The 16236-nt window shown below is 39.3% G+C and overlaps 2 protein-coding genes and 1 long non-coding RNA gene across 6 annotated transcripts in view; 1 reads left to right on the top strand and 2 right to left on the bottom strand.

The window, feature by feature from the left end:
- The window catches only part of LOC129721909 (ribosomal protein S6 kinase alpha-5), a 47266-nt gene extending 41180 nt beyond the window's left edge, over positions 1-6086 (top strand). For all 3 annotated transcript variants that reach the window (XM_055675020.1, XM_055675021.1, XM_055675022.1), the window contains exons 5-8: positions 754-954; positions 1016-1619; positions 1680-1795; positions 1859-6086. In XM_055675020.1, coding sequence (XP_055530995.1) covers positions 754-954; positions 1016-1619; positions 1680-1795; positions 1859-3811 — 2874 coding nt within the window. In that variant the 3' untranslated portion in view covers positions 3812-6086. The remainder of the gene's footprint in view (positions 1-753; positions 955-1015; positions 1620-1679; positions 1796-1858) is intronic.
- Positions 120-690, bottom strand: LOC129721919 (uncharacterized). The gene is made up of 2 exons (XR_008727508.1): positions 568-690; positions 120-512 (listed from the first exon to the last, which is right to left on the bottom strand). It is a non-coding gene; the product is annotated as an uncharacterized LOC129721919 (long non-coding RNA).
- LOC129721918 (cuticle protein CP14.6-like) lies at positions 5950-7585 on the bottom strand. Of its 2 annotated transcripts, none has more exons than XM_055675034.1 (2): positions 6951-7585; positions 5950-6653 (listed from the first exon to the last, which is right to left on the bottom strand). In XM_055675034.1, exons 1-2 carry the CDS (start codon positions 6963-6965, stop codon positions 6234-6236), a joined length of 435 nt encoding a protein of 144 aa, XP_055531009.1. In that variant the 5' UTR covers positions 6966-7585; the 3' UTR covers positions 5950-6233. The 2 variants fall into 2 exon arrangements, with proteins under 2 accessions (XP_055531009.1, XP_055531010.1); XM_055675035.1 differs by lacking the exon at positions 6951-7585 and adding an exon at positions 6712-6835.
- Positions 7586-16236: the final 8651 nt, after the last annotated feature.

Raw genomic sequence — 16236 nt, forward strand, 5'->3', positions numbered from 1 at the left:
ATTGACCGCTGTCCACAGCGTTGACTTAGAAAAGGTCAGAAATAAGGACAATTGCATATTTTTATCCATCGCGAGCCTCCATACCTCTTAGGTTTTTAAATAAATGGGACAAAATGAAATTTAATGATAACCCGTCACAAATATAATTTTATTTAGCTCTGATTTTACCCAAAATAATATAAAATTTGATAGCGCATGATTGGTCGCACGTTCACCTCCGCCGGGAACGAGATCGGCTGCTACCTCTAGCAGGTTGTATTCGTCTCTCCCTACGACGACTTTGCACAGACCGAGTGTACGTAGATGTAACAATCGCAAACGCCTCGAACGGGATATGTGTACTCGTTTCGGTAAGCGGAGCAACTGGTTTCTGTGAACCATGTTGCGTTCTGCAAATGGGACAAATTTCCTTAATGGTAAACCATTTGTCGATGCAAGGCGCGTGAAAAAGATGAGTACAGGCCAGAAACTTTCGCTGATCTTGCACTGGCTCCAAACATATTGGACAGTTTCTGCACAAAAAAGATATATTATAACTTAAAACCGTGAACAAACATCACTACTTACTGGAGTGACACCGTGGAAGTTTGTTGAGTTACAGACATTTTCCTGTCAGTTTGTTTCGAACATCTGAATTGTAAATCTACAAATATAACTAAACAAATCGATATATTGAACTTGAATTTGTCACTCATTGGCTACGCCTACTAAGCAAAATACATAAATGGTATCCTATTTTTCTTTTCTGGACAGGTTCTGGAATCTATAAAACGATCACCGTTTTTAGTGACAATGCACTACGCCTTTCAAACAGATTCTAAGCTGCATATCATCCTGGATTACGTAAGTGGCGGCGAATTGTTTACCCATTTATACAATAAAGAGCATTTCACCGAGGAGGAAGTGCGGATCTACATTGCCGAGATTATAGTTGCTCTGGAACAGCTTCACAAGGTAAATTCGTATCGATGATATTTGCGCAATATAGATCTTAAGATTCTTAATTTTTCCGTAGCTGGGAATAATTTATCGTGACATCAAACTCGAGAATATTCTAATCGATGCTGATGGCCATATCGTGCTAACCGATTTTGGACTTTCAAGAGAACTGGTGTATGAGAATGAGCGAGCACACAGCTTTTGTGGTACCATCGAGTACATGGCACCGGAAATCGTGAAATCCAACCAAAATGGACATGACGCGTCCGTAGATTGGTGGTCCGTTGGGGTGCTGACTTTCGAGTTACTGACTGGTAGTTCCCCGTTCAGCTCGGACGAACCGGCTACTCAGACTGAAATCTCGAAGAAAATTACCAACACCGAGGCAATCATTCCGGAGCATCTTTCTCGTGAAGCGAAAGATTTTATCCGAAAACTGCTAGTCAAAGATCCGCGCAGACGATTAGGTGGCGGAACGGCAGACGCTTCGGAGCTTAAGTCGCACACCTTTTTCAAATCGATCAATTGGCGACTGCTGGCAGAGAAGAAGGTTGCGGCCCCGTTCAAGCCAGTGATTGAGGACGAATTGGATACTAACAATTTCAGCGATGAATTCACGAGGCAAACGCCTGTGGATACACCAGCGTCTGCTCCACCTAACTCAGAGCGTTTATTCAGAGGTCTATTACCAAATCATATTTTATAGTGCAGAAAATAATGAAAATGTTCCTTCTTGGCAGGTTATTCGTACGTTTCACCTAGTTTACTGTCGGGTAAAGTCGTCGATAGAAACAAGTATATGAAGAACAAGAATACTCGACCGAGTGAGACATCTATTCGACGGTTCGTCAGTAAAGTGAGTGTCCTTTATTTTAGCTATCAGATCAATTCGATTAATGTTTTTGCGTTGTGTTTTCAGAGTTCCCCGTTTTACAAAAAGTATGAACTGTCAAGCGAACAAGCAATCGGCGATGGACTTTTTTCAACCTGTCTCAAGTGTCGTCGTTTATCCGCATCTTCCATCACTAGCAATAGCATCAACAGCAGCAGTAGTAGTAATAACAGTACTAATGGTCACCACAGCAACAATGTTAGTAGTAGTAATAGCAAATACTACGCCGTCAAAGTACTCTTCAATCATCCGGAATTAGCCGCATACGTACGGCAAGAAATTGACGCCCTTAAAGCCTGCCAAGGTCACGCAAATGTGGTCAAATTTATAGAAACGTTGAAAGATTCTCATCACATATATATAGTGCTAGAGCTACTAGAGGGAAATGAGTTGCTAAACCGGATAAACCAGAGCAAAACTTTTACCGAAAGTCAGGCGCGGCATTATTTTCGCCAAATGGTTCAAGCGGTTGCTTACATGCACCACAAAGGCATTGCCCACTGTGATCTCAAACCGGAGAATATGCTTTTTGAAGCACCAAATTCCGAGCATCTGAAGCTCATAGACTTCGGATTTGCCAAGAATATAGAAAACAACAACTGTTTGCTTTCTTCTCCAGGTGTCACTACAGGAACGCTCGGTTATTCCGCGCCGGAGGTGTTCGAAGGTCGATCATATGCTTTGGAATCGAGTGATTTATGGTCATTGGGGGTGATACTGTACACGATGCTCTGCGGGCAAGCACCGTTCACGCCACGGCAGTTCTTTGGTCATGCCAATCTTGCCTCATCCGCCAAGCAAATGGAGATCATTATGGACAAAATACGCAGGGGTTCGTTTGATTTGGCGTCCTCAGCATGGGCGTGTGTAAGCGAAGAGGCCAAAGACTTAGTGAAGCGATTATTGACAGTAGATCCCGATCGGCGGATAACGATGGAACAGCTCCTAGTGCACGAATGGCTTGATCTCAACCGAACGGCTGGTGTACGAAGACAGTTGAAAATTGTCTATCCACAGCAGAGTTTACGGAGATTGGAACAGAATGTGCGGAACACCTATGACGCATTTAAACGAGCTCAGGAGGAAGGTTTTCGACTCCGAGAAGTTAGCAGACCAGCCAGTACCAATCAGCGGCGTTCCAATGGGACCAAATCCAAGAAATCAACCGAAAGCCAGTATAGTAGTTCGATGGAGGAAAGCACTTCAAGTGGCATTGGGCGCAGCAAGTCCAGCAAGAGTAGTTCTATTTCGGATCATAACCATCGAACGGCTAGTATTTCCAGCAACAGCTCTGAAGTGGTCATCATAGATGAAGAAGTAGAAAGTGATCACGTTGAACAAGACATTGATCCTGAGGAAGAAGAAGACGAAAAGCAAACAAATGAAATAGATCGGGAGAGTGCGCCGGAAAGTAACAATAACGATGTTGATAAGCTCGAATCTGATGCTGCGGGTGAGGAAGAGGAGGATGAAATGGATGAATTTCTGGTAGATCAAATTTTACAAGATGTCGAAGACATAGTTGAAGAGGAGGAGGTCAAGCAAAGAGATATCGAATCTTCGAATCAGTCACAAAGGAATGATTCATGCGGTAGCGAAACCAGCAGCAGTACTGTTCCTTTCGCTCTCGAGGACCCTGCTGTTATACGACCTAAAAATGATCTTGTTACAATGGAAACAGAACTAGTAATGAGTGAGGATTCATGCATTCATCTATTGTCGTCTTGTTCAGAGGAATCACTGCTTGCCGGTCTGCGTACATCAATCGACGCTGAGAAGATTGAATTTGGATTCGAGCTGGACGATATTTACTATTTTTGTGGATTCGAAGAAGCAGAGCAACTTCTTCCGCAGCCCCCGGAAATCACCCTCAGTTTGGCAATTAGTCCTTTACAAAGTTCACGCAAACGAAAAATCGAAGAGGACAACTCGTGCCGGCGGCCCAAGCGGATAAGACCAACCGTTAACTATGTTTACTAGGAGTCTTGTTTTGTACACTGGTACCGAGTTTTCTGTAAACTGTCATATTATCATTGTTTATTTGATATTCATGTAGCATTAAACATGAACCTTTTTTGTTTGGTTCAATTTGAATGCTCATCTCTTAAATCAAAGGGATAATAAGACATAAATACGCCGTTAAGTGCACTTATTAGACTTGTTATATGAAATATACATACATCCATTGTGTACGCGAAGTGAAACAAAAGTGGATAAATTCCAAACTGTTTAGTAAACGATGCACCAATTTTATCCTCTCACCGCAACGTATAATAGAGGTAACACATACACAAAAAGAAGAATGCAAAGGGTTTTGAATGTACGACAATCGGGTAACGCCTTGCTGTACTTTTTGTTTCAATCTGGTTCTAACTTCTGACGGTTGGTGTTTTTTTTTCACTTTCCACGAATATATACTGAATGCGTTTCTTAAACTTTTTACATTTTTGACATTCGTACTAAATTAGACTTACATTGCTAAAAAAGCTATGGATTGTTGTGCAATTTTCAATGCAATTTTGTCATTTCGTCAAATCTCTCTTCAATTTCAAACTTCCATCAATTCTAGAGATGTACAAAACGGTAAACTTTTTGTTGCATTCCCCATACAAATTATATAGAATTGATGGTCATTTGTTAGGCGATCCAAATTCATAATGCAATATTAGCTTTTCCAGAAACCCACTATAAATAAATCGCAATGCCAAATGCACCCAGTAAATTCTCTTTTTGTACAGATTTGTAAACATGACAGTAGTTTTTATGTTGGCGTTTTGATAGCGAGCGCCTAAACACTTGACACCCGGATTACGGTTACAACCGATGTAGTTAGTATGCGTGAAACAGTTAGATATCATAGTTCGGTTTTTATCAAAGTTTAGGTTTTTATCGAACGATGGTCAACAACGTCGACATAGAAATTCAGCACATGATCGTGTAGAAAATATCCTCTTGAGAGGAGGATGGAATATACGCATCATCACGAAATTCCAAACACATTCTATCGGACACACGAAGTTTTCAACTTAACAACTTCGAAAAACAAAAGAAAAAATAATAGATAGCCTTCCGAAAGGATTATGCCTTAAACCATATCAACCGATTAGACAGAATGAGAATTATTGATCTTGTTTCGCTACGACAGAGAATGATTTACGGTGTAGCTAAAGGTGGAGCTTGAGAGTCCAACAAAAGACAAACAAAGAGAGAAGTAACTGTAAAAAAAAAATTATTAAGTGACAAACGTGTGCGAAAGCAAAAAGTTAACGGTTTAATTATTACATGTAATTTTAACGCAACAAATTTGAGCAAACATTGTGTAAAAAGCGCCAACCCAATTCGGATGAGTGTGTTCCAGCAGCACCGTGTGACCAATTTGATCAGGTAGAGTAACACAAAATTGTACAAGACATTACACGGGAATAATGTCAATAAAAAACTTGGGCATCTTTTGGAATGGAACGCGAAATTGAATGTTTGTGCGGTTTTCGCAACGGGTAACAGAAGGATGAATGTGTAAAATAGTAGCGGGTCCGGTTTGACGGATATATCTGATAACAAATTGAATGTATAGTAAAAAGTATAATCAACACGAATAAGAATAAACTAATGAAAATTAGTTTGGCGAAGGCTATCGCTAAACGGTAATAAAAAAAAAACAATAACTAACTTTACAAATCTGAAAATAAATAATGCGTAATACCACTCACATATTATATACACATAAATATTGCAGAGTAAAGGTAAATTATTAGCTAGTTAGTTCAATTGAGTAAAGTGACCAGATAACATGCGACAAAACTAGCTCTAAGTACTATGCTAAGGTAGTCAGAAGGTAAAACGATTGAGTTGTACTATTAGCATTCAGTAAACATATTGACTATTATCGCAGTGTAATTATTTTAGTCATATTCCACAGTTAAGTCCGCCGAAATTATATAAGAATTTGGGTGTAGGTCACCAAGCAAAAAAAAATATAATTTAGATATATCAAGAAACCAAGTATGTGTAGGCAATGTGGAATGGAATATCAAGAAAATTTGTGTAGACTAGCTTAGTATCGTTTACTGTAGCAACTAAAGTAAATTAATTGAACAAATGTTTTAGTTGAATGGAATTGTTTATTCTTGCTTAGTTTTAATATGCACTCGTATGTTTTTCTCTGTTTTCAATTACTGAAACTAGTAACAAGTAGCAATTTAGGACAAGAGTATAAACAAAGGAAAATAAAAAAAATCGAATGAAACACATGAAACACTCCATGACAAATGTACATGTCCAAAATGTCCTCGTTTTATTTAAAAAATAGGCAACATTGCGTTCTTTAGACATAAACGAGCCGCAGAATTGCAGAACCCGAAAAAATTAAAATTAAACCCTAATAAAAACAACTGGCCCCTCATCACGCTGCAGCATGCGTAGCCTTCAACCTCGCGATCGCCGCGTCCAGGGCAGCTAAATCGAAGTCCTCGTTATTGGTTGCTCGTAAATCTTCCAACATCTCGATCACGTAGTCCGGGGCCGGCGGTTCTAACGGTAGATGAGCTCCTCTCGGTTGGAATCCCCTTTCGTCAGCAACGTAGCTAACCTGATATTCGTTTCCATCCACACCCCTGTAAGAGAACTCGCCTTTGACGTTGATGCCATCCTCGCTCCGCTGCGCTGCTTTTATGCCATTGCTAGTTTCGTAATTGAAAGAATAACTGCCATCACCGTTGAGAATCAAGTCTTGGTTGAGAACGGTCGCGTCTGCATCTTCACTAACCGGGGATCGTTTTATCCGTGCAGCTGATACTATTCCAACTATCAGCAGGACAAGGAACTGTACGAAAAGTAGGGAGAATGGTTGAAATTGATCAATATTCCGTTAGACAGTTTACCATGTTTAAATTTAGTTGTTCACTACAACAGCGAATTTTATATTTAACTTAAGTTCTTGTTATACACTTGACTAACGATATAACTTTGGAATTGAGTGTCTCTTTTTTCTTCACTTTAAAGAATCAATAATACTCATGCTTGATGAGAGATATCCGTTATTAATCACTAATCGATCACTTGTTCGAGATAAAACTGTTGTGCGCATACACTTCAGAAATGGATAACTATGAAAACTCACCACTGGTTTATACATTTTCACGAATTAAGTGTTTTCTAGCTAGGACTAGGAAGGTTTATGCACTCACGTTTAGTTACGGACTGATGTAAACTTTCGTCTTGCGTTCTGTTTTTGGCATTTTATCTGAGCGAATCTTCAGCCCAAAACGATGTTCCTCCCCCTGTTTTCTGTCATGTTTTATGTGCAAATGTATCTTCTTCACATTGTCCCCTCCCGATATAGATACACACAGCACAACACGCAGCATCGATTGATAATATGCTGAACCTTTTGTCGCGCGGTCCAGTCGAAAAGGTGCAAGATAAGACATTCAACTTCAACCTGGTTCGATAGGTGTCTGGTTTCATGTCGCCTGCCTCTATCAGCTTTAATGGGATGAATTTTTTACACCACGTCTAGCATTTGGAATAGATTAGCATATTGACGGAGAAAATAAATTCCATCGCAGATGTGTTGCAGTAGGTGGTATTTTTTCTCAGTTACTAGTTCAAGGTCAGAAACGGTGCGCTTGTTATGTAAAAAGGCCACTCATCGTTTCCAGAAAGTGAGATTAACCAACTGACGATGATTGAAAAATTTGTAATGCTATAAATTTGACAAAGAATGCTAATGTCAATCTTTGGTTGAGTTTGAGTTATGGATATTGTCCTGGCGGGAATAGCAGCGATTATTTACTGGAAACATATTTAATTTTTATACAATGTCATAATAAAATAAGTTTGGTTTATCAACAAAATCATGCTGTTACCGGTATCATGATTTTTTCTTCCAAGACTTAGTTTTGCGTTGGAAATAAAAAAACTTTTTTCTGCGTATTTCGTTAGTGCATTATTGTTTTTTTTTTCGAGCTGGTTAAACCGGTCTTGTGAAAAGTTTTTTTATTCGCATTGTGGACCTTGCAAAACACCGAACTTTATTGAAACAAAAGGAACGCGAATAAAGCGTGAACTGTCATTAAAAATCGATTTAACATTTAAATTATTAAAACAAAACATGTTTTCGATATTCCCATCATTGGCAATAATGACTCATACAATTTTTTTAATATTTATAGTATGGAGGTGCTGTGTATATAAATAAAAAAATATAAAAAAAAATTATAAATAATTAAATACAAAAAAAAAATCTGTACTTCTATAAATGGTCGGGACGAGACCAAACAAAACCAAGCGCCATTTTTTTATAATGATAATTATAACAAAAATTCTCAGTAACAGCTTGCAGAAAACATATGAGGGGATAAAACTTTGTATGCCATCTACTAGAAATATTGAGCTTAAATGAGCAACTCGTCCCATTTGAAATAAATGAGCGAGTCGAGTCGGCTCGACTTCTGTAATAGAGCTCAATGTTTTTGGCTTGGTTCGGTTCGGCTGCACACCGACCAAAAGTTCGAAATTTTAGTTTGATTAAGATTATCAGTATCTTAATATTTGTTCTAAATTTAAATAATGTGTAGCTTTTTTCAATGTTTTTTGATTTTTTCGGATGGTGCTCTGACGATTTTTTAAAATTATGTTTCCTAGCCCCAATTCGGTCGTTTTCCGGTCTTTGAGGCGCTCAGTTGACTTTTTAATGTCTATGGGTAAAGCACTTGTTCTGCACAATTTTTGGTATTTTTTTATTGATCAGCTCTAATATAATTTTAAACGTTAACACCTGTGATCTATTGATTCAGTTTTTTGTTAGTGTCGTGTTTTTGTTTAATTTTTGAATTACTTGTTTTTATTCATCTACAAAACACTAATTCTTTCCGTGGCCCTCTACGGCCATGAAGCATGGACGTTGAAAGAGGCCGATCGGCGAGCTCTTGGTGTTTTTCAGCGTAGAATTTTTTGCGTTAAATTTTTGGCGGTGAATTAGAAAATGGTGTTTGGCGCAGACGCATGAACCATGAAGTGTACCAAATCGGCGAATGTAGTTAAGCGGATAAAACACGGCAGGTTGCAGTGGGCTGGGCATGTAGCTAGAATGCCGGAAGAACGACCAACGAAGACTATGTTTAGTAGAAATTCCGATAGAGGCCATCGACTTTGAGGTAGGCCCCGCACTCGTTGGATGTGTGCTGTCGACGAGGATGCCCGCGAAATAGGTGTTAGGGGAGATTGGAAGATAGCAGCCCAAGACCAAGTGACATGGCGACGTATTCTGTATTCGGCATTTGATCGATAATCGGTGTGTTGCCGTAAAAGTAAAGTAAAGGAAGTATTTTTATTTATATTTCGACTATTCATACCCGGTAATCCTTGTTACTCTTACATTTTTAACGTTTTGGCTGTTAGAGCATTAATAAACTTTTAAAGTTTTCTTTTCAAAGCCTACTCTAGCAATAAAAAAAGGTGATCATTAGACTGGGACATGGTTAAATAGGAAAAAAGCGATGGTGTTATTTTTTCGCTCCCATGCACTTTTCGTGTTCCTTATGGGGCCTATAACAACTGTAACTTTTCGGATCGATCGGTGAAACGCCCGATTTGCGCCCGATTTTTGAAGCTTCCATATGATTTTATATGAAAAGAAACACTTTCAAAACTTTTTCTATAGAGATGTTCAGTTGGCTCCTGAAAATATATCAATACATGATATTTATAGAAAATTTTCCTGGGAAAAACTCTTCTAAAGACCGCAAGGCGCTACCTTGCTTGTGAAAAAAAAATTCACCCCAGACTGATTGAATATCTGACGAACGGCTCACCATTGAATTTTACTAGCAGTACTGATGCAGCATGCTGCTGTTGCAAATTCAACCATGTGATGAAAAATGATATCGCTCAAACTTATCTTGGAGGCTTCCCCGAAGATACTATGAGCAAAAATCACACTTTGAAAATTAATTCCACGCAAAATTATTTCCCATACTTAAGCAAGTCTGCAAAAGCAGCATGCTGTAGCAGTGTTGCTGGAAAATTTGAATGGTGAGCCGTTCGTCAGACATTCAATCAGTTTGGGGTGATTAACTTTTACTACAAGCATCGTAGCGTCTTACGGTATTCAGAAGAGTTTTTCCCAGGAAAATTTCCTACAAATATCATGTATCGTTATATTTTTAAGAACCAACTGGATATCTCTAGAGAATAAGTTTCGAAAAAGTGGATTTTCCCATATAAAATCGTATGGTATGGAAACTTTAAAAATCGGGCGCAAATCGGGCGTTTCACCGATCGATCTGAAAAGTTACACAGTTGTTATGGGACCCATTAGGAACACGAAAAGTGCATGGGAGCTAACATTTATTTTTTGTCCCACCCTAGTGATCATTTTGTTGTAATCAATGAACAAATACGCAAAAACTCATCCAGCACCTAGTGACAATGGGACTTCTACATTTTAAATAAGCGTCTTCTGATAGCTTACTTATACTTACTTACTTTACATAGTTGGCCGATAAACCGCATACGGGTCTAAGATCGAACGAATTAGAGATGTCCAGCTTCTCCTGTCTTGAGCAGCCGTTTTCTAGTCAGCTTTTACACCAGCAGGTTGTGCATCTTCTTCCACTGCACACATCCACCGAATGCAAGGGCTACCACGGAGGAGTCGACTACCTCTTTCTGGCTCCCTGCTAAAGGAAGTTTTGGCGACTTGCTTGGCATTCTGGCTACATGTCCAGCTCACTTAAGCCTATCACGCTGTAAGCAAATCCTTGGTGCTACATTCTGATCCAGAACTCGACCTTCTGTTTCTTATACACAGACTTCGCAGCCAACTGTTAAGTGTACAGGACAGTTGCGGGGCCAGCGCTACGATCCTACTAACACTAACAGTCTCTCCCGAGCCGAGACTCGAACCTACGACAGACAACTGGCTTGTTAGGCCAGCATCGTTCCTCGAGGCCAGCTGGGAGGGACTCGCGCTGTATTACCTCCACTATATTATCATGTTTGTATACCTGATACAACTCGTGATTCATGTGTCTGCGCTAAAATCCATCTTCCAATTTACCACCACGTATCGATCGCAGAGCTTTACGCTCCAAAACTTCGAACATTTGTCGATCAGCTTACTTCAGCGTCCGTTGTTCATATCCGTAAAGAGCCTCCGCGAAAATCAGCGTCTTACATAGCGCTAGTTTTGTGCGAGTTTGCAAACTACAGTAGCTTAGCTGGTTACGTAGTTCGTAAAAGACCCTATTCGCAGGTGCAACACGTCTTTTGACTTCACGGCTCATATCGTTGTCACATATCACAAGCGAATTTATCAACCGCTCCAAACCGCTTCCCATCAATCTCCCACGCCCTCTGCCAGCTACCATGTACTTTGTTTTGGCAGAGTTAATGCTGAGTCCCAACATCGTTTGCGGTAAAAAATTGACTTTTTTCAGATGGTGATGAAAAAAAAACTAACCCATGGCGGACGAAAACATGCGTATAGGCATATTTTTAAGCTCTTTTTTTGTTTTTTTTTTTTTTATTAATTCCTCCTCCGTTTTCGCGACAAAATTGTTGGAATAGATCTTGCGCTTCAAGTTTGCCCAGAAATTCTCGATGGGACGCAGCTGGGGGACGCTTGGCGGATTCGTCGACTTCCGTACCACATCAAAATTCAGCCGCTCCATCTCCTCCAACGATCGTTTCGAGTAGTGGGCCGACGCCAAATGTGGTCAGAACACCGTGTCTTCGCCCTTATGGTATTTCTTGATGAACAACGCAACTTCTGGCAGGTACTTCTTACTATAAATTTCCCCGTTCACGGCCAGCCCGGAGCGAAAGAAGGGCAACTTTGGCATCCCTTTCTCGCTGATTGTTAGCCACAGCCGCACCTTCTTGGGGAACTTGGTCTGTGAACTAAACTTCACCTCGGTGCTCACTTCCTTCCTAAAACGTGTATTTTCCTAAATATTAACAATTTTTCGAGCTTAAATTCAAAATAACTCGAAAACCGATGCCTTTAGAATGTTAACTGCCAAGAGCTTTTTGATTCAAAATGACTCTCTGCATCTTTTCAAATCATCAGAGTACGAATATTTCGAAAAATGTTTGAATTAGAATTTTTATAATAAAATAAATATACCATAAAAAAATACTTTTCGTTTCTCCATCCTGGATTTTTTTTAAAGTTGCGTATTAACGTCAAGTTTCTTTAAAAAAAAATAAAAAAAAAATTCAACTCTTTTTTTTAAATTGAAATTTGGTGTTCTTTTTCAATTTTTTTTAGTCAAAAAAATTTTTTTTGTACAGTGTATATTTTTTTAATGATGCATTTTTAATTCCCTACAATTCATTCTCAGACAGTTTTTCCATACAACCAACGGCTTCTGGGCTACAATGCTTCGAATAAAACCTATGACAAAAGGCATACGCCTTTTTAGAATATAACTCATGGGTGTAAAAAATCTCTCTATCTGTGAAAAATGCTCAGTTTGCTGAGCCAAATACGTGTGCAAAGTTTCATTCAAATCAAAAATGGTCGATATTCGACCATAGGTCATTTGGCGCGATCTTGCTCTGTTCAGTAAATTAAAACGAGTTTCGGCATTATTTCATGAGTAGCCCGGTAAAATATTACCGAGGATCTCGTTAAAGTTTAACAAGTTGTTAATTGTTGGTTTTACCGAATCTCGGTACTTTAATGTATGTATTACCGAGTTTTTTTTACCGAGATCTCAGCTGTTGAAATCTCGGTAATTTACAGTCATGGAGAAAAAAATTAATACACTTGCAGTGTTGGATGATTTGTCGTATTTGCGCAGTGATTTTAATTGTTGTATGATGTTGTGTTACGTCATTACGTTACGTGATTCCGAGAAAAGTGGCGACAAAAATAAATACACTATTGAAATATATATACGAAACAATCCAAATTAGTTTTATTTCTCTACATATTGTTAGCAAAGTGATTTTTTACGTTAAAAAACTCACTTTAAAAATTTTGTGGCCTGTTTTTTTGTTTTGGGAAGCCATATTCAATCTTCGTGGAATGTTTACCTCCAGGTTTTCACGAGTAGAAGCTGAACTAGCATTTCACGCTGCCTGTCCGACGTTCCATGAGTCTGTTTTATTCTTTGGATGATGCTTTGCATCCTAGACTATTCCAATCTTCCATAGAATTTCTGAAGGATTTAAATTAAAAGTCTGCGCTGGTGAAACTAATAATTTTATATTTTCGTTTGAAAATCATCTTCGTGTTTTCAATACTCTATGTTTAGGATCGTTATACTGCATAGAGATCCAGCAAAGTGGCACGTTTTCTTCGGCATATGGAAGCAAAATCGACCACCTACACAGGTACACAGGAAACTTTATTCTACTTCAAAAGCGACACATTTTGGCAAGAAATGAATTTTCTAAAAAGTTTTTAGACTAGGGTGCAACTAAATGGCACATCGTGTTTTGGTCGGATGAGTCGAAATTTAACACAATTAACCACGAACGTAGTAAAATTTGGAAGTGACCACAAAACGGTGTAATACTGTTTTCTGATGCTGGTATGGAACCCATTGATTTTATAACATAGACTATGAATACTAACGACTGTGTAGATATTTTACGTAGCGCGATGCTTCCGTATGCCAAAGAAAACATGCTTCTTCGTTGGAGAGTAACGATCCCAAACATACAGCTTTGAAAACAAGAAGATGATTTTCACACGAAAATATGAAATTCTATGGAAAGTCTAGGTTGCAAAGCATCATCCAAAGAATAAAACAGACTTATGGAACGTCGAACAGGCAGCGTGGAATGCTAGTTCAACTTCTACTCGTGAAAACCTGGTGGAAAACATACCCGGAAGATTGAATATGGCTTTACAAAACAGAGGACAAGCCACAAAATTTTGAAAGTGAGTTTTGTAACGTTAAAGGTCACTTTGCTAACGATATGTAGAGAAATGAAGCTAATTTGGATTGTTTTGTATATATATTTCAATAGTGTATTTATTTTTGTCGCCACTTTAAAAACACTAACTCACGCAAAAAATTTTCGGAATCACGTCATTTCTCCGTGCCTCTTTGAAAAAGAGTGTCTGCGGATCATGATGACGTAACATAACATCATACAACAATTAAAATCTGTGCGCAAATACGAAAAATTATCCAACACAACAAGTGTATTTATTATTTTCTCCATGACTGTATTTTACTGAAACTGGTAAATGTTGCGTCAGATTTCAAACGGCAATAATAGCATAACTACATGATGGATAACCATAACCAATATGTTATTGGATAGAGAAAAAGTTCGACAATCTTGTACTATGCTAGTTATAATTATTTTTTTCATTGCTCAGCGATAAAAATTGATAAAAAGCCTCAAGGGCAAAGTTACGCAAAAGTTATCCAATCACATGCGAGCATTTCTAGCACAGACGACATGAATAGATACCAACAATTTCCTGTGATATTCTCTGTATCAATATCAAAACAAAAACTTTGACAGAGTTTCCCCGTTCCAATAGGTCAATTTATGTTTGCTTCCATGAACTTAGACTTATTTGATGTCTTAAAAGTACAAGTTTCTCGAAAAGTTTGAAATAATCATTTTTCTTGAACAATTTCTAAACCTGCTGTTAGAGCGTAACGAAAACTGATGTCTTGAAAGAATACATGCTGGTAAAGACAATGTGTAGCAGAGCGCCGCTGGTTTCTCGTCGTCTATCATTGTAGTGGTACAAGATTTCTTTCGATGTGCAATTGAGGAAAAACTGCAATGCTGTTCATCTGTGGTTACCATTAAAACTATAAACTTCTCAACAAGTATCGAACATTTTTGCAAAGGTTATAATTTATAAGTTATTTGTATTTCATTTTATCTTCGATTATCACCAAATAATCGTGACCGTCATAACGCCGATTAAGTAAATTCCTAAAAATACAAATTTATAAAAGAGTAAGAGCCGACGAATGCTTCTGAATTCTGTGAGAAAGGCCAAACAGTGAAAAAGTACCTCGCGGACATGGAAAACATGTCAGGAAGCGGCAATCCTGTCCAGTGATCTCGGAGCTGCAACCAAAGACGCAACGGGTGAATAGAATGGTCGAGTCGAGTTTCCCGGCGAATCGCGACGACGAGACCTATTTCACTCTTAAAGGGTGTCCACGATGAAATTGCCACACAAAAATTGATTCGCAAAATTCGAGTATTCATCCGATTGCCATCAAATTTTCAGGGATTGAAAAATAACTATTAAACTTCATTTTACCATTTTACTCATATTTTAACCCCGGCCATAAGATTGTGCACAACCTATGAATCAACAGTTTTTTGCATGTAAACCCATACTTTCTTCAGTTCCTCGACTGTCTTCACTACCTTAGGTTGTTTAAGAAGGTGCTGCTTCATAATCGCCCAGTACTTTTCGATGGGGCGGAGCTCTGGAGTGTTGGGAGGGTTAAACATTTTCGGCACGAAATTGACCTGATTGTCCGCATACCACTTCAGCACGTCCTTGGAGTAGTGGTATGAGGCCAAATCCGGCCAGAAGATTGTTGGGACGTTGTGGGCCTTCAGGAGAGGAAGCAGCCGCTTCTGGAGGCACTCTTTCATGTACACCTGTCCGTTCATCGTGTCCTGAGTCACGAAAGGTGCACTCCGCTTCCCGCACGTGCAGATGGCTTGCCAAACCAGGAATTTCTTCGCAAATTTGGACATCTTCTGAGTGCGGACATGCTCCGGAACGCTGAGCTTAGCCGTGAAAAACAGGTTGCCGGGGATCTGTTCGAAGTCGGCCGTCACATATGTTTCGTCGTCCATGATGCAGCATTCAACTTTCGTCAGCATGTTGAGGTACAACTTCCTGGCACGGGTTTTGGCGGACTTGTTCTGCTTCTCGTCGCGACAAGGGGCCTTTTGTACCATGAACGTTCGAAACCCAGACTTGGTTTTGGCCTTCTGGACAAAACTTCGGCTTAGGTGCAGCTTCTTAGCCACATTCCGAACGGAGGCGTTCGGGTTTCGGTTGAAGGCCCCAACTACGCGGTTGTGATTTTTGGTGTTGTACGGAATACTTTTTCCTTAACTTCTGGGCTTCCGATCGGTGGTCAATCGTTCCTCCAACCGCTTAATCACTCGCGACACCGTGGAATTCACGATTCCCAACGTTTTAACGATGGAACGATCCTTGTTCTCGTGATGAATGCGCAAGATTTTATCACGTACGAGCTGTTCTTTCGACTCCATTTCCGCGAGTTTTGATCACAGGACTTTAAAACTTGCAGAATGTAAATAATGCACTATGAACTAAATCCACCCAAATTTTCATTAAATTCTACCCAACGGTTAAAAAGTTAGAGCAATTTCATGGTGTGGCAGTTTCATCGTGGACACTCTTTAATTGCAACGACTGGCAAGGC

This window comes from Wyeomyia smithii, chromosome 2, assembly GCF_029784165.1.
Source record: "Wyeomyia smithii strain HCP4-BCI-WySm-NY-G18 chromosome 2, ASM2978416v1, whole genome shotgun sequence".
NCBI classification, from domain to species: domain Eukaryota; kingdom Metazoa; phylum Arthropoda; class Insecta; order Diptera; family Culicidae; genus Wyeomyia; species Wyeomyia smithii.